This window comes from Grus americana, chromosome 8, assembly GCF_028858705.1.
Source record: "Grus americana isolate bGruAme1 chromosome 8, bGruAme1.mat, whole genome shotgun sequence".
NCBI lineage: Eukaryota > Metazoa > Chordata > Aves > Gruiformes > Gruidae > Grus > Grus americana.
This window is the reverse complement of record NC_072859.1, coordinates 6,222,685-6,244,730: the sequence shown is the minus strand read 5'-3', so window position 1 is coordinate 6,244,730 and position 22,046 is coordinate 6,222,685. Positions and strand designations below refer to the sequence as shown.

Here is a 22,046-nt window from a genome sequence, read left to right as displayed (position 1 = left end):
AGAAATCACAGGGAGATGGATTTTAAATGCCATCCCGGTACACTGAGAGAGGGTGAACCAGCATCATCTGATTTTGTGAGCTTGGTTGCAGGCAGCTCTCCTGTGGCAGCAGAGAAAGGCCTTCAGGATCAGGCACAGCTTCAAGGCTACTTCATACTTTCTGAAAGAAGGACAAAACCTTCAAAAGAAGAAGATTCAAAAGACGAACAAAAATTTGTCCTTCCTAACCAGTCAGCTGGTAACCGGATCATCTGAAGCCCAGAGGATGAAGGAGGTACCCATTATCAGATACACAACCAGGCCATGCTGGCACTGAGAAAAAATACCTTGATACGAGAGGAAAGAGGTGCAAACAACTTATTTGCATGATCCAACAGGGATGAGGCTGAACGAGACAGAGCAACAAGAGACCGATGAACACAAACAGGAGGCAAGCACAGGGCAAGGGGAGGGGAGGAGGGCATGCAGGCAGGAGGGGTGTGGGTAGGAGAAAGTCGAGGTAGCAATGGTATTACAAGGAAGACAAGCTGTAAAGTTATTAGAGCTGTGGGAGGAGATAGAGGACAAGCAAGACAGATGTGGAAGTGGCAGAGCCAGCTAGAAGAACAGTGCAAATGCTGAGATGGCACAGAGATGTTGGGGTAGTAGCTATGGAGTAACGGCAGTGGATTGGGCATGAAAGGCTACTATGAATGGGCACTAAGAAACTACTCCGGCACTGCTGTTCTTTAATGTTTGCTTTTTCTGGATCCCTTGGATTGGCCAGAGGTAGAAGCTTTGGGACTTGAGCAGGTGCTGACTTCTGAAACGCTTTCTTGGAAATATTTTTCTGAAAGAAAAACAAAACAACAAACCAAAGCCATTAAAAATACCACGGAGTTAAAATGTGCCCAAGGTATCACATCCTTAACAAATCAGCCTTTCCTCTCACTTTGATGGCAAAGAGACAGGATACATTGAAGGACTAAGGGAAGAAGTTTTAATTACCATTCTTTCTCCTTCTCCACACCTTATATATGTGTGGAGCCAGCTGAGAAAGGACACAAGGAAGTGCTTTCATTCACAACCAACATGCAACCTAAGGAGCTCACTGCCACACTGTATGGGCAAGATCAGTAGGTCAGCAGTGTTCAAATAACTCCTGGAGACAGCAAGTGTCCTGTGCTATAAAGACAAGAGGTCTGGGGCCTCTGAGAGTGAAGGGACCTGGAACATTATTTCTTTTTTACCCCCAAATCAGTGATCCTAAACAGACTTTCTTGACTGTAACAGGGAACACTCACAAGGAAGATGAAGCCAATTACAGTGATCTCCTAGATATAGACCCTGTGTCATATGTCAAAAACCAAACAAAATTACTTTCTTTCAAAAACAGACCACGTTCAGCAGTTCTTTCTATCCTGATCTGGAGTCATGGTAAAAGCCTCCTTACTTGGCCTCTGACAAAGAGCCTAGACAAAATCTGAGGATGTGCCCAGGAGGAGAGGGTCTTGCACTAAACGGGAGATGAATGAGGTATCCTCAAAGATTGCTTCCCTCTCTGACTCTAGGAGAGGGTTCAGAATATTGATTCTCCTGACCTTGCCCTTCTTTGTGTGTTGGTTCTGGGATGACTTTCCCCTCTTTCTCCAGCTCACTCTCTAGCTCTTTGATTCTTTGCAGAGCTTCTTCCAGCTTCTCTTCAAGACCTTCAGCTCTCTCTTCTGCATTCTGAGCACGGATCTCTGTTTCTCTGAAACACGGAAGCAAAGATAATGCTGAAACCTGAAATCTAAGCAGCTGCTGGCAGGACACCTAAAAGAAAGATTTAGAAAGCTGAAGCGTTCAGTATGACTGACTGACTCTATAAAAGATATTTACAGTTTCGGAGAAGGGCATTTTTAAAAGATCTATAAGGGACTTCATGGCATATCTATGTAAACCCTGCAAATTGACTTAATTTTAAAACTTGGTGTTTGCTAGCAAAGGGTGAGATGCTGATCTTCATTATGCAAGGATAAATACAGACCACAGTCAAGTCAATTAGCAAGGCTAATGAGATGGGCTTACCCTGGATAATGCAAGCTCACAGACAAAAATATGAGGGAATGTAATTCAGAGTGCCCGACCCTGCTTAGGCATGGAAGAAGTCATTACCAAACACCTTAGTGTGATTCTGCGCAGAGCCACTTGGGTGCCCCTTCATTGTGTTCCCCACACTTAGGCACAACATTGCATGGCTGTACTTACCCAGCTCCTGGGCACTAACAGGCCCTGGAAGCGCTCAGCTGCATTCACATAGCACCCCGCGAGTGCTAATGGGACCTGAAGTATTAAGTAGTCTTACAGAAAACCATCATGAGTACCTCTGCAATGTACCTCATGAGTACACAAAATAGAAAATCTGCACACAGATGAAGGAGAGCTGACATGGGTCATGACTTCAGCTAACATAAATCACAATCAATAGCCTAAGACAATCAGAAAGGAAGGAAACCCAAAATTAAGCCAACAGAGATTGGATGAAGCAGAACCTTACCAGAGAGCAGAACAGGCATTTGTCTGGGATGAAACCCTGCCCCACTCATGCCTCCAGCACAAGACCAGTACTCACAGGAGCTGCACTTGCAGATGTTCCAGCATTGCCAGGGCTTCAAACCTTTTCTGAGAAAAGGGAGTCAACGACTTGGTGGCAGTCATCTCTCTCTGGTTGGGAAGAGCAAAACCTTCTATAAGTGAAGGTGAAACCAACAATGCCACATCTCATCTGGGGCACGTGCCTGGTTTGGTGCTAGTGTCTCAGTGCACAGTCACAACACAAGCAAGAGCTCAGCATCAGCAAAACATGTAAAACCAGAGGCTATTTCAGGCGCTGAACTGATCTTGGCATTAAAAATAGACTAAAATGCTTTTCTGACTCAGACATGAAAGTCTCACTGGCTCATAGTCTTGGGCTGCAGGTGCATTCACTGGGTTGCAGAGGTTGGAGATGGCTGTAGCGAAAAAAAACAATAAAACAGTATTCAGAAAAGAGAAAGAGACAGCTCCTCGCAGGGTCCAGCAGGCATAAGCCAGCTTTCTTCATCTGAAGAAGACAACCAGAGTTTGTCTATAAAGGGAACTGTTAAAAGACTCCTACTCTAAGCTTTGGAAAGCAATTGTGATTTCCAAGGGATTAATTTCTGTAGAACAAATCAAAGTCCCTAAAGAAGCACTGCTGCGTCTCCCACTGTCACTCTGCACGAGCTGCCCACCTCTAAAGCACGAAGGGCGAGGCACACTCAGCAATGCAGCACACTTAAGGAGTGGGACCATCCACTGACTGTTTGCTAAAGATCCACGATTCCTGTAGCTCTAGGCTCCAGTCTGGGTGTCTGACTGGCCAGGGAATGATTGCAAAAAGGCAGGCCCCTATGACTTCTGAAGACCAACTTCACCAAAGAGCACCATCCCAAAGGCAAGTGGAGAAAACAAGGACCTGGGAGGCCAAAACAACCCGAACTTCTTGCTTCCTTGTTGTTGTGGGATCTCCCTGAATCTCTGAACCCTCTTCAACTCCTCCCATGTGCTCAGCACCAAACCATTTTCACCATTCCAGTCTCTGCAGATACTCCTGGTTCAGACTACATGCATGGTCCCACAGAAGTCCCAGGGCTGCTGCAGCAATGCATAAGTCAGGAGGACAAATTGCTGCTGTGGTAACTATGCTAATGATTATTTAAAAGTTGCAAGAAGAGAAGAATTGGAGAGAACACCAGCACCTTGCACTGCACCAGCAGGTCTGACACAAGTGCTAAATGGGGTCTCATAACAGGGCCTGAGTAGATGGCTAAAACCCAGCTCCAAATCTCTGCCAACAGGCTAAAACCATTGCTGTGGTGGAGACTCCTACCCCTGTAACCGACACAGTGTCTGACTTCAGAGACTTCAGGTGGATGTTGGAGTCATGTCCGACACATCTGATCATGTCTGCAGTAGCTTCATCGCCCTCAGTCAGATAATCCATACCAGCACCTGACTGCTGCTGAGAGAGAAAAGGAACAAGAAACAGGAGATACCACTAGCTCAGTGGCATTCAGGGCAGCTGTAAGGCCACGTTTCACATCACATACACAGAGCAATAAACAAAAAGGCCCTGCTGGAAAGTAGCGTATTGCAGCTACCACAGTTACCTGCATAATAGCAATTTCCTCCTTTACTACTAATATTTCTTCCTCTGTTACAGGTTTCCTACTGCTGTTGGCATCTTCAGCTTCAAGCTCTTCCTGAGTTGAAGAAATGATAGTGTCCTTAAGCTTAAGCTTCAATTGCAATTCCTGTAAGGCACCATAAGGATCGGGTAAGCAGCGTGCTCCTTTTGTCCATCCAAATAACCCAGGCAAAGCTAACTGGTCTCTTTCTCTCGCACATACTTAGACTTGGACTTTGGCCACCTAGGAGGTCTTGAGTATGAATATATTTCAAATGACAACTGAATATGCTAATTACCAAACATAAGCAGGACCCACTGTGGCATACCTGCTTTGTATAGGCCATGGCATGGAGAAAGAGAGAGGCAGCACGTGAACTACAGCATTGGCTGTACACTGGAAGTCATGAACAACGTCATTCTGCTTGGGGGTCAAGTTCAGAACTGAAGCAAACAAGTTGTTCAAGACAATAAATCTAAATCCACTTCCTCATCATCTGAACTTAGCCTGTTTCATATGAAATTAGGCCAATGCTGGGCCAACCATCTATAAAACATATCTAATTGTCACAGGCAGTGTCAGACATCTGTCTAGCTACATAAGGAATTAAACTAGAAGTTCAGCCTTATCTCCTGGGAAAGCCAACCACCAGCATTCCGGCCAAAGTCCACCCCAATGAGTGAAGTAAAAGCTACCACGCACCATGGGGAACTGATCTACCAGTGAGGTAAAGTCTCCTAGCTCCACTGAAGCTCTGGTTTTGCCTTAGACCTGCCAGCACAAGCAGCACTGGGGTTTTTAACCAGTTTATAGTCATAACACCGCATAGTTCTAGCTGCTGCTTTGAGTGTGTGTAGGTATCCATGCAAAACCTTCCTTCAAAATGAACTCTAGCTGCTTCCTTAAGGAAAAGTTTTGAAGCAGACCTTCCTTCAAACTTGTTCAACCTAGAACAGCAAATGCAGTCTATATATACCTCTGATCCAAAGAGGTTTCTTAGTTCTTCTAAATCCAGAAAGGAGACCGGAGTGCCTTTGATCTCTGAAAGGAGAAGACTACACACTTGAATCCAATTACAGCACTCAGTCTGGGAAGACATAACAGAAAATGATTATTCAGGGATTATTGAGCAGAAAAAAAAAAAAAAAGCTGTTATCATATTCACTCAGGTAAATAATTCCACCTGTCTTTATCTGTTCCAGGAACCTACCAGGACCCTTCCATCCTACAAAGGAAAAGGAAGACACATTTCTCCCAGCTTTCAGACACAGTATCTGTCACCAGCTAATCACTCCCACCAATTAATTCCTTCAACAAGCTCCTCCTCAGGCCAGTGCAGAACATCTCTGTCACAGTCACTGCCCCAGACCACGTGGGGAGAAACAGAGTGTAAATCCCAGGGGTTAATTTTTCACTTGCTCAGGTAACACAGAACAGAAGCACAAGAATTTTCAATGCCTGCAGAGAAGATTCTTACATTCCTTGAAGCAATGCCATTTGTCCTGTGCTCAAGGAAGCCTTGGGCTTCAGGAAGGGTCAACTCTTGCACTCCTAAAGTGCAGCCTAAGCTTGGCTAAACACTGGTGATGACAGAGGTAGCAATTAAGAGCTTTATATGCAAGTGTAGAATAAAGAGGTGGCAGGTAGGTCAGCCAACTGCAAAAAGTTTCAGCTGCATCTACATAAAGGTATATTGCACCAAGTACCTCCAGGAACATCTAAGCACCACTCAAGTCTGGATGTACATGGCTCTGACAAGCTTTAAACTGGAGGTGAACCTACTGCCACTCATATGGAATAAATCTTGCAGGAGAGCCCTTACATATGTACCCTGAAACAGGGTAAGCAAAAATATTAAAACTGAACATGACCTGATCCAGGTTTATGTGCTTTCCAGGACTGGGGAGTCAGTAGGAAACTTGGGGGACCAGGGTAACCCATTGGAGTAGCGGGAGTCTTCCTCCTCCTTGAAACCCTCACGTGTATTTTTCTCTATCTTTTATAAAGCAAATGCAGTCTCATCTACCCCAGACTTAGACAGCTGGAAACACAGGCACCTTTTACCTTGATCTTATTCAGCTCCTCCAGCTCAAAATCAGCTTCTAAATCCATCTCAGACCGTTTCTTTCGAACGATTGCATTGACAATCTCGCGGCAGCAGCTGCAAAGATGCAGAATGTCATTGGCCCTGCAGGAGTGCCCTCAAACGCTTTATTCCCTTCAGCCAGGGTCCTGCTGCTGTCAGCAAGGTACAGGAGCTATCTGTAGACCTCTGCAGTAGAGAAGTCTCCAGAAAAGCAATACTCATACAACTACCTTCCGGACATCTTGTCCGCAACAGTGCTGGACTAACCCACGGAGGATGTGTGAATCCTGAATCGGGTGGAGGCTTTGCTCCAGATAACCTGGACTGCAGAGTCACTGCCTGTACTGCCCTTATGTCCTCAGAAGTCACCCTCAGTAGTGTGGGCAGAGCCCATGCAATCACAGGTGCTAGCATATTTTATAGCAGTACTAGGTATAAAGCAGACACTGCCATTCTCTTAAGGTGTTCCTATCTTATTAGGCTCCCTACAAATTCCACTAAGGCCCATTTAGGACCTGGGAAGAGATCCAAGGACAACCAAACTGATGGGATCTGTCGCCATGATCAATCTCTCAGCACACTACACGTTTTTTCTTGAGAAAACCCCCTTAGATGAAATTGAAAAGCCTCTCCTGATACCTGACTATAGAACCAGAGAGTTTGCCCATCTCCGCAACCAGCTCTTCAGCTTCATGCTGCAGCTTACAAGCCCTCAGAAGCCTGAGCTCCTCGTCCATCTTGGTGTCTGCCTCTTGCCGCTGAGGACACTCACAGGACAATCGGTCTGCTATCATGTATCTCAGCAAATTCACCAGCCACAGGGACAGGTTTCGATGCAGTTCAGTCACCTGCACAAAACATCAGAGCCAATCTAAACCAGTAATGAATGACTGGTCTTGCCAAGCAGTCTGAAGTCAGTGTGTTTCACATGAGTCAATGTCCTACCAAATTCAATTTGCAAACTGACCTAATGATAGAAACATTTGGTTTTACCATTTTTTCTGCCGTATTCATTCCCATTACAAACACATCTTTTCCTATTGTGGATCTATCCTTCTCCCAGTCCTTGTTTAGGATCATATGCTGCTTATCAGCCACGTGGTGCTCTCTCTTGTCCAGAATTCAGCAACAAACCAAAAATCACACACCACACTTACAGAACATTTAAAAAATGCATAGTGAGTGTCTCTGATCTACAATCCTATGAGAAAGAAAAACTACAGACAGCTAGCAGCCAAAGGAGCTCTCTGAGCAGGAAATATCAATGTCATTCCAGAGAAAATGCTTGCTAAAGATGAAACAATAAAATTGTGTTCGTGCACTATATAGGAGACCTTACAGCTATTTTTAGAAGAGTTCTCCTGCACTGTATAGGAGACCTTACAGCTATTTTTTAGAAGAGTTCTCCCGCTCCTTTGGCTGGATGACAAAAGCCACAACTGAAACAGGAAAGAAGGTGTCAAAAGAGAAACAAGCATTCCTCACAACTGCGCTCTGGCCAGATGGAAATTAAACACCGAACACTAGATATAGTGCTCTTATCCCTAGCAGTTTCAGGCTTGCACTTACTTTTTCATTAAGATGCGTGATGTTCTTCTCAACCTCATTATTCATGGACAGAACCCATCGCTGAATCATCTGAAAAAATTCTCTACGTACCACCCTGAAAAAAAACCACAAAACCCCCACAAAAAACCAAACAGATGAAGAAATAAAGTGACCTCTAGTGCACCAGACCCAAGGATATCCTGTCTCAAAGACACCTTTTGCTTCCCAGCTCAAGGGAAACAACACATTTTAGTATGCCATATGCTGTAAACATGACACAGGCATTTTTGTTAATGCTATAGTTGTGGGCAAAGTCGTCATTTGCAAGTAATCTCTTACATATATGTTATGCATGTGCTCTGCAAATAACTTATTTCTTGATGCTGTTTACCAAAGACAATGGAGCACCGTGAGGAGGAACATGCCCCCACAAATCTGACTGTAAATGAATCACATATTTTGGGTTTTCTTCAAATGTCAAGATTTCCAAAGCAGGTGGCAGTTCTGAGGGAGACAGCGATGTTCCAGGAGTGATACTGAAGCCACCAACTGTTTCCACACTTCTTGCCAAATCAAAGCAAATGAAAGGCAGTCAGCAATCATTTTAACACTGCAGCTGATCACGTTTATCCCACTGCCAGTTTCCTGCACCAGGGTCCCCACAAAAGAACATTTCTCTCTTCTTATGAGTGTAATTTAATGTACAAGACCAGCCCAGACACAATTAACACCTCTGTTCTTACGGGAAATGTGGTTTCTTATCGCTCTTAGCTTCATGCAACTGGCTGGAGCCTATACAGCTCATCACTGCATCCACCTGGGCCAGCCATGCAGGAATCTCGTGATAAAATGTCCACAGCTCAACTTCGTGCATGCCAGAACCTTGCTTCAGCTTTTGCACCTTGAATAACCAATCTTCCATACTTCTTACTAAGGCTGTCAAAAACCTAGCTGTGCCTGCAGGGGAAGAAAATACGAACCTTTAATTATAATTCTTTCAGCCAACAAAAACAAAGTTGGATTCAAAGAGACATGCCAAGAAGGATGAAAAGCCTATGTGGGAACTGGCTACACTTAGTACTAGGAATGAACTGTTTAGTAAGCACTGAATTCAAAGCAAGCTGAAAGAAAAAGGGCTCAATTTGACTTTCCTTTTTGTCTTGGCAGATTTGGCTCCCTCATTGCATAAAGGCTTAATCTAACTCTCTTTAAAACAGCTTTGCAGTTACAACCTGATTTTTCAAAGACACAGGTCTTGTACATTATGCACAGATGTGCAAAAATGCCTGGACAAGGTAGTAAATTACTTGTTCATTCACTCATCTGGCACATGCTGATGGATATTCTCTGTTTATTAGGGAATATGCTTGAAACGTAACAATGTTTGCTCTTCATATCTAATGTTTAAGCTTCCTTTCAGTCCTGGTGAGGTCCTGGCCTCCATGACACCTTGTAGCGAAGATGGCATGTTATGCACATGGAGGTGTTGACAATTTTTTTAAATATTTCAAGAATTTTGATGCATGGCTTGGTTCCCCACTGTACAGCTGTGGGGTGGAACTGGTTAACTTCTCCTCTGGACTGGAAGAAGTGCAATGAAGCAGTGTTGGGATGTCCAGATGGGTAAGAAAGGGAGGAGGTTACCCTCTGCAGGGTGGAGCCTTTCAGAGCACATGATGGGAGCCCCACAACAAGGCATTAGTTTTTAACGACCAGGAGACCAAAGAGAAGTGGTAGGAATGAAATCGTTTAAGTTTCCCTGCCATGCAGCATCAGCTTAAGAGGAAAGAAAAAAAGAGGTGGCTCAGGAGAGCATGGGATGAGGGAGAACAGTCACTTCCGATCGCTTATGTGTGGTTTGGCCATATTAGCCCTTACACAGTATTCTGGATCCTTATTAAATAGTGGCTTGCTTTGAGAAAGCTGTCTATGTCATTGCATTTACCTTATAATCAAGTCCTCAGCCAAAGAGAATACCTAACTGGAGCTCACTGGAGAGGTCACTCTAGCCTCAAGTGCCAATTTCAGGGTCAAAACCGTCTTATTCTCACACAGAAGGTACACCGTGAAGGCTTTAAGAAGCAATCGAGGAAGACTGAATAAAAGCAAAGGCCTTAAGCCAAACCTTACAGATTTCATTACAGTCCTCTCATATCTCCTGGTTAAAACAATCTCATATCTTACTGTTCTCTCTGCATCTCTAATACCAAATATATATACCAAACCCTTCGTATTTCTGGCACGTGCTGCTTGAGATCAGGTAATCAGATCTTAGAAGGTAATAAATACTTCAGGTAATTGAGAAATACTTCAGGTAATTGAGTGCCATTGCCTTACAGGACAAAATTACCATGTTCTCAATATCGTCTCTTACCTATTCTTTATAATCTCTTTCATTTTCACTGTTTCTTACCAGAGATGCAACATAAAGAGAAGGGAGACCTTGTCTTTTCTATTGAAAGCCCATTACATTGCAATACAAGAAAGAATCCAAACTGTTCAAAATACACTGTCTTGTGTGGATCAAGAGAATACCTTTCCTGTGGTCCAGTTCCCAAAGCCTTTGTTAAAATAAGGTAAAATCCCCTTTTCTGGACTTTACTGGCTGAAACAATTTTGCACCAGATGTCTGCGCTGTGGTGCCCAGCCCTTTGCTCAGACCACAACTATCGAGGCTTCTGACAATCTGCTGTTAACTTTTTGCCATGCTGGTGTCTGGCCAATTACAGCCCCAGTCCTCCTTCTTTTTCTCACTTTCTAATGAGAACTATCAGGAATATTTAATTCCTTTAGCTGTCTCTTAGGATGGACAGACTTACTCTATCTTAGCTCCTTTAGTAGGCTGAACATATATAACATGTAGCATAAGGTAATGCAGGGAAAAGCACAGGATAACTCTGAGTGAAAAAATAAGATGACACAAGAAGCAGCTTAGCAAACATGAGCAGCTGTTCCAGACAACACATGTTCAGTTTAGTTTTAGTCTGCTGAAAGGAAATAAGATGATTTAAAAAAAAAAAAAAATCAGAGATGAAACAATTCTGAAATCAGACATGAGTCAAGGTCTTGCAGAGGCAAAGGTTGAGAAGGTTAGTTGCAAATTACCCAATGAATGTTTGTTATCTTACATGGGACATGATAACTTTATATCAGCAAAGAAAACATTTATTTACATACTTTATTATCAGGATAATTCAGTATCTAGATTAAGATAACTTTGCATTAGTGATAAGGTAATAGAAAAAAGTATTACTCTCTGAGACAGTGTTACCTGGTTAATGATCTTCAAAGCGATGTTTTACTTTACATTCTAAACATCCATTCTTTCTTTTTTACATTTATTTTCTTTTCTATGAATTATCCACATAATCCCAAACCTCCCACACTCCCTCTGAACATAACACGTGACTTCCCTGTGTCATTTCTACATTGCATGTTCTTTGCACTGTATCACATTTTAAATTTCAGATATTCTTTTTATGTGTGACTGCGAGTCAAGTTTCTTGGAATTTATCCCTTGAATGCTCTTGATTTCTAACACATATCTGGGGGCAGACTTTAGCTTTGGAAAAAGCCAGTATGGATTACGTCAACTGGTCCTTTATTACCTGCTACTTTCCTGGCATCCCCAAGGAAAGACTGAGCTGCAAAATTGGTCGTTCCTTACCATTATTCCCACTTATCCTTATATTGTATTGCTGGTACAGTTCACATGCCCTTTGATTTATTTCTTCCAGGGCAGCGTGCTGTGGAGGCAATGCTCCAGCAAAGTCCCGGTGTCGATTCAGCACTGTTAGTCCCAGCTCCGTCCAGTGCTCCTGCAGGCTGGCAGCGCTCCGCAGACTTTCCATCTTTCTTAGGTGCACCTCCCCTCCGTACTGCCGCAGGTCTTCTTTTAGCATCTGAAAGAAAAGTAGCAAGCCTGCCGTGCCCCGGAAAGTTGGACCACCCCTTGGCTGGAACAGAAAGGTGATGGAAATCAGGTAAGAGAAGTGCGAAGGATCCATGAGCATAAAGATCTCACAGTGAGTAGATAGCACAATAAATTAGAAACTTATTGGTGACAATTCTGAGCACTTCAATGGACTAATATCATTCATCAGTCGCCAGAGCTGCCAGTCAGACAGTGCTCCAATGCACGACTAAGTTTAATGCACTAGCTGAACCATGTTATTGGTCAATTATAACTTCTCATGTGTAGACTCTTAGCTTAAGCTTCAGCACAAAAGGTTTGAGCTGACGTGTGGCCATAGATGCTCAATGGGGCTCAGCTAATGCATGGTAATTTGCTGAGCAGATACCACTCAATAATATGTCCAACACCCCCAAATCTTACATTTATCAAGTTCTTGATATCTTGTAGGATTTCATCCAGTAGCTTTTCATTCAATGGAGACGAGCTAAAGCAGAGGGAAAGAAGGGATGAGAGCTGAGAGAAAAAACTCCTTTAGTAGCCAGTGTAAAACCAAGAGTCAAGATATACTCTACACATAGTGATATAAATTGTGAATTGAAAGAGAAGTAAAAACCACCAGGCCCTACTCAGAGATTTTTGTTCTCTCACTCAATGTAACACAAACATGGGGTGTCAGTTAAGAAAATATGTTACTTCCAGCAAAGATGAAACTCAAATTCAAGCACATATTGAAAATTCAGACATTATTAAGTCTACGATTGAAATCTATAAAGTGATGTCTTTTGTTAATGCACACACTGTGTATATTTCTGCATTTTGTACTTGCATTTATGCTTTCTTTTATTTAACATATCACAATGAACTAACAAAACGCCTGCAAACTATCATCACCTTAACATACAAAATAACTTTGGATTTGAAACCTCATGTCTCTCAGAGTCTCATTTTGTATATGAGAGAATTGAATGCTCTATTGAGCATCAATGCGTGTGCATTCAAGTAAAAATGAACCTAACCAAACAGAAGAAATTCTGTTGCGGCAATGACAGCTGCAAACGGGACACTCTGGTTCACAGCAGGAAAGTACAGTCCTTGCTCCACTGGATTCAGCCACAAACCCACGGCATCTCTTTGGATTTACCGTTAGGGATGTGATTACCAAAATACATGTGTCGAGCAGAAAAGTAGAGCAGCGAGGGATGTGCAAATTGCACCAAATCTCACTGCACCTGAGAGTCAGTGTATGCTTTGCACTGGGCCAGTGGGCCCTACTGTCACAAGGCAACATTTGAGGGAGTTGACTGCTACCCCCGGTCCCTCTGGGCCACTCACAAGTCACTGCAATGGAAGTACTGAAGCCACTTGTTGAGGCTGCTGCAGACAATTTGCAGTTTTCCCTGGCTGGACTCCTCGGAACGCTCCATTTCTGCTCCAGCACGACCCAACCTCTCCCTGAACTGCTCGGTCTCTTCCTGCAGATCAGCCAAGTCTCCTGTGTCCTGCAGCCATTGGACAAGAGGGTGGTAAAAGGGACTGTTGTCATGACTATTTTGATCCGAGTCAGAGGAATTCTCCCTTTGCCCTAGCTATTTTGAGATATGTGTGTATCAGAGATCTGGGAAATGTCTGTAATTCCACAGCACAGCCTTCACAAACCCTTTGAGACAGGACTAGGGTGGCTCACCCTCCCTGGGCATGCCAGAACTGAGAGCTTGACTCCTTGTTACCTGTATGCTACTGAGATACTATGCAGCCCCATAGCTATGAGGCCAAAATTACACTCGCCTGGATCTGTTTTGGTTTTATGGAGAAGGAATGAGGAGAGGGAAGAAAGCCATAAAGAAAAAGGGGAAACATAGGAAAAAGAAAAGTTTGAGGTAGAGGAAGGGGGACGTGGAGTAAGGAGAGAAAAGCAGAAAGAGAGCTCATTCAAATTTTGATGCTCATTTGAAACTAGACCAAGATTTGAAAGTTCCAATAACAGCCAAAGTACTGATGCTTTACTGAGAACCGCAGAGGTACGTAAACCACACACACTTTGAACAGGTACCCATCACAGACAGGCCCCTACCTTTGAGGCCAAGAGGACTATGAAATGCTTGAGAACGTTGGTCAGTGTCTTGCCACTAACATGGAGCCTGCGAACCAACGTAAGCTGTTTTCTGTCTATTATCTGAAAGAAATGGTATTATCTGTCCTGTTTTTTATCGAGAGGAGAGGCATCTGACATCAACATGGGAGCTTTACCATAAATGAAAAGGAGATCAAGTGGTTGAGTTCACTTTCCTTACAATTAAATCTCTGACCTCCCAGACAGCCCCAGAGGTTCTGCTGAGAGATTTTAAACTTGAATGGGATAAAGTAGGAGATGACAAACAAGGGGGACACACAAACAAAGAACCACAGAATTAACCAAAACGATACTTTGTGAGGAAGTGTAAGGAATCCAGCTACAATATTTTAAACTGTGAGGAATAGGAAACTTTTTAGTCAAACCCATCTCTGAAGGGAAATACTAATTTCACAGAAGTTCTTCCTGCATGGAACCTGGAGATCCATAACAAAAATGCTGTGTGAATTAGCTGGTTTCCATTTCAAAACCACACATATCAAATACAACAGATCTCAGGAAATGAGGTCAGGGCAGGTACGAGATGTGTTACTACCAATTTGTATTGAATAAAAAAATGTTTCTTTGGGATGAAATCTGCAGTTGGGACAAGACTGCTAGCTACAATGGCTTATACCTTGCAATGTACGACAGATCTCCTGCACCTACCTTCAGAGCCAGGTCGTACGCAGCTGAGCTCCAAATGTCTCTCTCTCGGGCTAGCTGCAGAACTTGCTCTTCCAGTCGTGCTCTCTGTAACTCGTATAACTCCCGATACTCTTCGAAAAGGCTAGAAGAAGGGAAAGACAATGAAATACATGCATCTGTGTTTCTCATTCACATTTACTGTCTTTCTCCCAATTTCTAAAGCTTTTCTTAGACATTTCCTCTTCCTCCTTCCTTCTTCAGTCACATGCCACACAGCCTGTAAATCCCCAGGCCCTTTTCCCTGAGCCCCTACAACAATTTTCTGCTATTTCCATTGTGAGTTTCTGATCAATTTGAATACAGATCTCTGTAAGTGAATCCAGCTGCCTCAGCACTCCCCATAACTTTGATACCAGGCACCTAAATCCTCAGGTTCTTAGATATCCGAGGATGTCCACAGGCCCTCAGAGCTGCAGGCTCTGCTAGACTATGAAGAGCTCGCCAGCTGTGAACGTGGGGTGAATAAAAGGGAATGCCAGCACCTGAGCAATAAATGCAACTTTTATGTCTGAAAACCAGAAAAGTTTTGAACAGCATTCTATTCCTTTGAGGAGTTTAGGATTTGTAGCAAAATAATGGCATTTGTCATAAACAGTCAAGTTCTCTTCCCCAGAAGGAAATCATTCCTCACCTCTCCTTCCCAATGACCCCAAGAGAATGATACCAGCACGCTGCAGAAACCTCCCAAACTCAACTTTGAAAGCAACTTACTTTGCATTCCCCTTAGCCTCCCACATGGCTGCGGCTAGCTCCTCTTGAGCTTTTTCTGCTTCTTTGGTCACCTTGCGGTCATGTTCTCGTACCTCACAGAGCTCGCTGAAACAGCAGGGAACAGTCTTAATGCAACTTAGCCATACTCAAAAGTCTCTACTCTGACAGGCCCAGACTGGTGGGCCATACACTATCACACAGAGCTCCCTTCCTCCAACATAATCCTCTCGCTGTAGAGGTGAAAGGCATCTTGAAGACCTCCTCTTCCAGCTCATGCACACTGTTGTAACAATCCCTTTCTGCAATCCCCCACTGACGAACCCCCAGTGTGCAAGGAATGGGGGTGGCTTTGCTCTTATTCTGTGGTCCCACACTGCACAGCTGGCAGTGAAAGGGTGCAGTGAGAGTGTGAGGAGGCTCAAGTGTGGTCCCTGTAGCTCTGCTTCAAATCATAACACCATCTTCCTGCTCCTATGGGAGGAAGGTTAGAGAACCAAACCAAATCAATGGACTAAGCCTAGGGCATAGAGATAATTTCTTAGGACCAGGCAGAATTCAGACCTGGCCAGCTGTCCAACAGATTCTTTAAAATAGAGTAGTTCTTCTGTAATATGTCTGTCAACCAACTGCTGTGCCATCATTTTTTTGTAGAGGGTCTTCATCTGTTCAGGAATCCGCTCCAGGAGACCCACGTACCTCTGCCTGCAGTAAAAAGAGTAGGAAAAGGGTATCCACCCAAGAGTGCAGATCTCTCATCTGAAGCCCCTTTCCTTTCACTGCACAGTAAGCAAACTTTTGAGTGTTTGGACCGGGGATTTTAAACACTCTGGAACAATTAATTGCTACAAATAGTGGTAATCTGAGCATGGGAACCCTGGCTGTGAAAGAAGTCCCACCTATTCTGCGTGTGAGAACTTCCACTGAACGTCACACCAATAAGGTGCCCAGGCTCTCAAGTGTGGTGACAGTGCCACCGACTTCAAGCTCCAGGTCACCTAACAGAGGCTTGTTAGCCTCGGTTGTTAACTAGGCAGGGAAATCCTATTTGACTCCTGGCATCGGACCCCACGCGAATTACATCACAACGGACTAGCTTTGCTGGGCAAGGACATTAGGAACGATCTGCAATAGCTAATGCTGCTCCATAAATCAAGAAGGGGATTAAGGGTTGGCTAACAGTGACCTGAGCTTTGAAAGCAGCTGTCCTCTCTCCATGCAGTCCACGCTGACCTGCCGAATCAGCTCATGGAAAACGATGTTGTAGATGTTCTGCTCTGCCTTCATCAGCTCCAGCAAGTTGTGCAGCTGGCAAAACAGGCAAGAAAAGTCACAGTCTTGCAGAGCGCTGGCCAGCCTACTCCTTAAAAAAAGAAAGAGGTGAGCACAGATCTCTCATTTCTTCTGAAGGAGGTTTCCCTTTGAGGACAAAGCACTATTAAAGGTATAAAGGAGAAGGGAAAGAACCATCCTGCGTGCATTCACAGGTTCTTTTTCAAACGTGTTATGCATTATCCTGACTACCCTCCCATCAACATCCATGGGAGCTTCTCAGTAATTCCAGCTGGAGTTCCTGCTGAGGCAACGCTCTACACTTTTCAAAAATCCTTCCCCATCACCATGCAAGAATAACAGAAAATAAAGCCAAGCAAGGTACAGATGTTCTTTGACATCTGCTTTTTAGGTGTATGAAGGTTTCCAAAGGCCCATTTTGCAACACAGCAGCCTATTTCCCAATGAAGAGATGAGACAGCTACTGCCTTCATTCCTCCACAGTAACAATGCCAAATGGATTCCTTTCTGGCATTTTTGCCAGAAATGTAACTTCCCACACCAGCAAGCTAACCATTTGTTCTTTGTGGATCAGACGAAGATGAAGAGCAGCTCAGGAGAGGAAACCCCTGGTTATTACAGGACCTACAGACAGCCGGCTTGGGCAGAAACTAGCCGCTAGGAGGGAGTTTAAGCACAGCAGGGTTAAACACTGGGGAAAACAGGATGTTATTTTTCTGGGTACAAGAAAGTTACTTGGGCACAAGTGAGTTATCCACCTGTGAAGGTCCCGTTACTCTGATTAGCTTGTCTACTCCAGCTTTTTCCAACATGCTGTCCATCACCTCCATCAGCTGGATGACCTCTAACCTCCCAGAAGGTTTCCTGACAGATGAGAGAGAGGCACATCATTATTCTGTAGAGCATGTTATGGTATTTTCCCAGGAAATGAAATTGAAACAGCTGGGTTTTTTTTCCAGCAACAACTTCATGCAGGGTGGTACATACATGGATGGGAACAGACGTAGTTTCTTTTCGCGGTCTTCGAGCAGCGTTGTGTATTTACTGAAATGAACACAAATGTTAGAACTTGACTACAAACAATCCTTCCAGTGCTAGCTACAGGATCTCACTCTCTCCTTCAATCTCTTTGTCCTGTGTACAAGATGATGAAGGTTGAAGAGGCAGAGGAGGTTCTACAGGGTTGTTCTTCAGTGGGAGCATCCAGTGCCTAACATGAGAATTGGACCTCCTGCAGCTGTTTCCCCAGCTGGAGCTCCTTCTTCTTGCCGCTAATGACAAAAATCTTGTAGGAACCTTCTCCCTTTACGACTTCTCATGGTACATGGCTAAGAAGTGACCGATGGGTTTAAAAGTTACTGGTGGGGCCAGAAGAGCACCACGTACCCACGTCACACCCACCCAGAGACTGATCACAGGAGACCACAGCATTCTGTTGCATTACGTTGGCAAAGAAACCATGAAGATTTCACATCTAATCATAGTATTTTAATCCTTGAACAATGAGAAAGAATCTTCTTTAAATTTAGTAAGTTGTCTGGAGAGACCAAGGGGAGTCTCAGTAGCCTTTTTTGGGCAAGGCTTGGTAAACTCAATTCAAAACTCAGAGCCTGAAAAATTAAAAAAAATAAAATAAAATAAACAATCAACCCAGAGTGGTCAGATTCAAGATGCCAGGAGGTCTATACAAGCATAAAGTGAGAGTAATAACTACCCAGAGACCCCCAGCTTTACGGCAGAAAGCAACTCTAAAAGAAAAACAGAGAAACTAACCAAAATTTAAAGAAAAAAAAAAAGCAGCAGCAGCAAAACAACTTCCAAAAGTTGCCTGAAGAGATCAAACCAGACTTCAGCTTCTACATTCACATCCAACTACTGAAACCCCTTCAGCAGCAATCCAGGAAATTCTCTGTTAGCCCCCCAGAGCAGTAGGGACAAAGGAGAGGAGGGTCACCTTGCTCTGCAGAGTTAACTCCAGTCTGGTTGTTACCAGGGGGATTGCACAACCGAGAGGTGTACCAGGGCAGCGTCCTCACCCTCCCATCGCTTTATCCCCCACTCTGAACAGCTGAGGAGAAACCCTGGTAAACCAGAAAACACTCACTCATCGAAGTACTTCAAGGGCAGAACTCCCCTGTTTTTCACAATGTGAAATTCCTTGGGAACCAGAGTATCTGCTAGGGTTGCTCGCTGGGGATGGAAAAGAGACAGAGCACAAAACATCAGTGTAACAGACGTGAATACATCCCCGGTTCCTTCCCAAAGTGGACACAGGTTTGGCAGCTGGGAGAGGGAAGCTCAGGTAGCGGCTTTTCACACTGCTTTTCCCATTCCCACTGCACGCCTCCCCAGCCCAACAGAAACAATCTATATCCAAAAGCAGATTGGAATAACTAACACCCAACCGTGGTGGGGGGGTCGGGGGGCTGCCAGCCTAAGGAAAGCTGATGAATTTTAGGATAAGGACACATGTATGAAGACCTCCCTTCTGCCAGTCAGTGGCACGCAGAGAAACACCTGCAGCACTCACAGGAGTGTGCGGGACGGTACTGCGGCTCCCTCTCTGGTCCCGACAACTCCCAGCAAAAGAGCTTCTGCCAGTCGTTGCTTTCTTAGCTTCTTGGCCAGTCGCAACGTCACACAGGTAAGAGACATCCCTGAAACGGAGGGGAAGAGCTTGTTCACTGATCCACCCCACAGGCAACCCACCATTCCCTTACTGCCAGCCTAAGCCGTGCGTGGGTTTGTTCTGCTCAGCCCCAGGCCAGGCTTACAGCCAGGACTCCGTCCTTCAGTGAGATCACGTTTTTTAGGCAGATTAATCTCTCACTGCCTATCCATTTTTGACATCTGCTGCCAACGCCATATCGTATACATAGCCAACGTCTAATAAAGAGCAAAACATTTCTCACTTTCTAGCGCCATTAAGTGTCGCTTCTTTACAAAGAAGTGTAAAGCTTTTCCCTGCTAAGCCCGATAAAGCCAGAAGAGCTTCTTTTCTTAATCGTGGATCACAGAGCATCCCTGTGAGTCTGGCATCCTTTGGAAGGATGGTTCCAAGAATTACTCATTTAGCAACTCTTTTATTTATTACTCCCAAAACATCTTTCCCTCACATCTCTCCAGCCTGAACTTGGACAGGACAGCTGGTCCATTCATCCAGCCACTACCATGAGAAAAGACCAAGCTCCAGCTCTGCGTTCCCGGCTCTAACATCTTTCCAGCGCCCTGGGCTCCTTATCCCTTCCTCGCTTACCTTCCAGCACCCGTCAAACTGACAGGGTGGTCTGTCAGGTGTCTGAACTTGCTCCGACGATTAGGATAATGCCAAAGCCGATCTGGGGTTTGCAGGCAGCCCTACAGGCAAGGCACACGTGGCTGTCACTTCTTACGGAGAAACATGCCAAAGAGTGGGAGAGGTCAGGGTTGCTGTCTAAACAAGCTCTGCACCATTATTTCTGTCTCGGGGGTAAAAAAAAACGCTGTCAGCAAAACAGCCTCAGGGTGCGAGCAGGTTTTGCAGGGACTGGAAGACAGCAATGTGGATCTGCACCGAGAGGTGCCATCAGAAAAGTGATGCAATATACGATAAATTTATCTTACAAGGTCAGCAAACTTTCCCTTTGCCCAGGGAACGAATACGCGCCCCCAGCGAAGGATGATGCTGGACAGAAAAAGGCAGGAGATGGAAACACACTCACCCTGAAGCCCAGTGGGATTTTGGTGGTTTGTGGGGACTGTAAGTACTCTGGGCTGTTGAGAGAGCTGCTGGCACAGGTCAGGCTTCGGAAAACCTCTTCTGGAACAAAACTACGCTCCAGGGAAGAAGAAACGGGCCTGATGTGGTCAAGCATCCTTGGGATACCCCTCAGCTTAGGGATCTCTGGAAAATAGCACATCAGAACTGTTTCAACAGCATTTATTCTGCTGATGAAAGAGAATGCAAAACTGATGATAAACTACAGAGCTGAGAAGAACAGGATGTCTTGCCCCAAACGAGGATCAACTCTAATCCTTTACCCCAAAGCAGGATCAGCTACCTAAAACTCAGGCAGCTAATCCGATTTTTAGCAGTTGTTAGATCTTCAGTGAAGAACAACAGTTACCTTCTAAGGGTGGGAGATAAAGCACTGGTCACGCGACTGTGCCCAGTTCTCAGATACAGAAACACCAAGGGAAGCTGTAAACAACTACAGTTTGTGTGTTTCTGTAAAGCCATTTCCCTCCCTGCGGGTCACTAGCAGTCAGCTTTCTGCAGATATTCACACCCTGAAATACCAGCAAATGCCTAAATAAGGGTAAAACTTGACGCAGCAAGGCATCCCGCTGCGCGAGGGAAGCCAGAAGAATGGATGTCAGAGGTACAACCCCTACCTGACCGCTCCTCGCCAATGGAGCCCGTGTGCCCAGCACCGCTCCATCTCCTTCCCTCGGCTTTCGGTCCAGGGACTGGCACTCCAGTTGTGGGCATGGCCAACACCTATTTTATTTTAATGCTTAAGCCAAGGAAAGTTGTAGTAACAAGTGATCTAGGAACAGAATTAAACCCATATTTGTACTTCAAGGGGTTGACAGTTATTTTGTTGTTATTTATTGTGAAAACCTCCTTACACTTGACACTAGGTACACCAGTTGGGAAAAAGCCCCCGATGCTTTGCTACATCCTCCCAGGGGGCTTGTTTTTCCTTCTACGAACTGCATTAAGAACAACTGCTGCTTTTATATATCTAACTGGGCCAGAGATTTAATTATATTTGCCTCGAATTATTAATCTTATCCCTTTTTCTTCTTAGCAATATCTTACAAAAAAAATATTCCTAGTTCCATTAGTTTTGCAATCTCCATGAATTCTCATTTCCCCCCCACCCCCTACTAGCCCTGCCAACACATATTGTTCTTTATTGGTAATTAAAACTTTTTGGCCTCCTTAGCAGCTGTATCTTTGTACACAATGTTTTTCTAATTAGGTGAACTACGTTTCTTTCCCTTCAGATATATTTGTGGGTGTAGGTATAATCCAGGAATCATCCTGTCAGGTAGCTTCTTGTTTTGCTGCGTAAACAGTTTCTTGGAAAGAAAGTATAAAAAAATTGCTAAAAACTTCTGACAGAAGAAAACTTTGTTCCCCCTTTAACAGCTCTGTTTGGCAGCACACGGTATTCCCACCGGGAAGGGCGGGAAGATTAATGGCACCATTCTGTAGCAGCTGCAGTTTAAGGACACAGACAAGACTTGACTTCAGAGCACGTGGTACACAGCTGGAAAACAGCACATTAAGTTCTTGGTGCACAAACCCTTTTCAGGCCCAAATAAATTTCAGGCAGAAATCACCAACATGATGTACAGTTAGCAGTTGCTCCAATTTAATATACATGAAATGGGGCAGAGGTTAGAAACTCGGGTCTGTTCCAAGAGCCATGAGCTCCTTCCCCCCGCTCCTCTCCAGCACTTTCAAGGACATCTTTCCTCTCGCAGGGACACCTGTAAGCTTTCCTCTGGCCGAGACAT

The 22,046-nt window shown here is 44.5% G+C and overlaps 1 protein-coding gene across 1 annotated transcript; it reads right to left on the bottom strand.

Annotated features, from left to right (window-relative positions):
• Positions 1-695: 695 nt before the first annotated feature.
• AXDND1 (axonemal dynein light chain domain containing 1) lies at positions 696-21,009 on the bottom strand. Its single transcript, XM_054834432.1, has 25 exons — positions 20,913-21,009; positions 20,240-20,421; positions 19,795-19,895; positions 19,069-19,195; positions 18,643-18,728; positions 17,526-17,582; positions 17,297-17,402; positions 16,432-16,553; positions 15,810-15,950; positions 15,249-15,353; positions 14,499-14,619; positions 13,791-13,892; positions 13,052-13,218; positions 12,140-12,203; positions 11,471-11,705; positions 8,547-8,760; positions 7,825-7,918; positions 6,895-7,103; positions 6,234-6,330; positions 5,146-5,256; positions 4,152-4,295; positions 3,872-4,003; positions 2,594-2,685; positions 1,581-1,732; positions 696-829 (listed from the first exon to the last, which is right to left on the bottom strand). The coding sequence occupies exons 1-25, from the start codon at positions 21,007-21,009 to the stop codon at positions 729-731; spliced, it is 3,159 nt and encodes a 1,052-aa protein (XP_054690407.1). The 3' UTR covers positions 696-728.
• Positions 21,010-22,046: the final 1,037 nt, after the last annotated feature.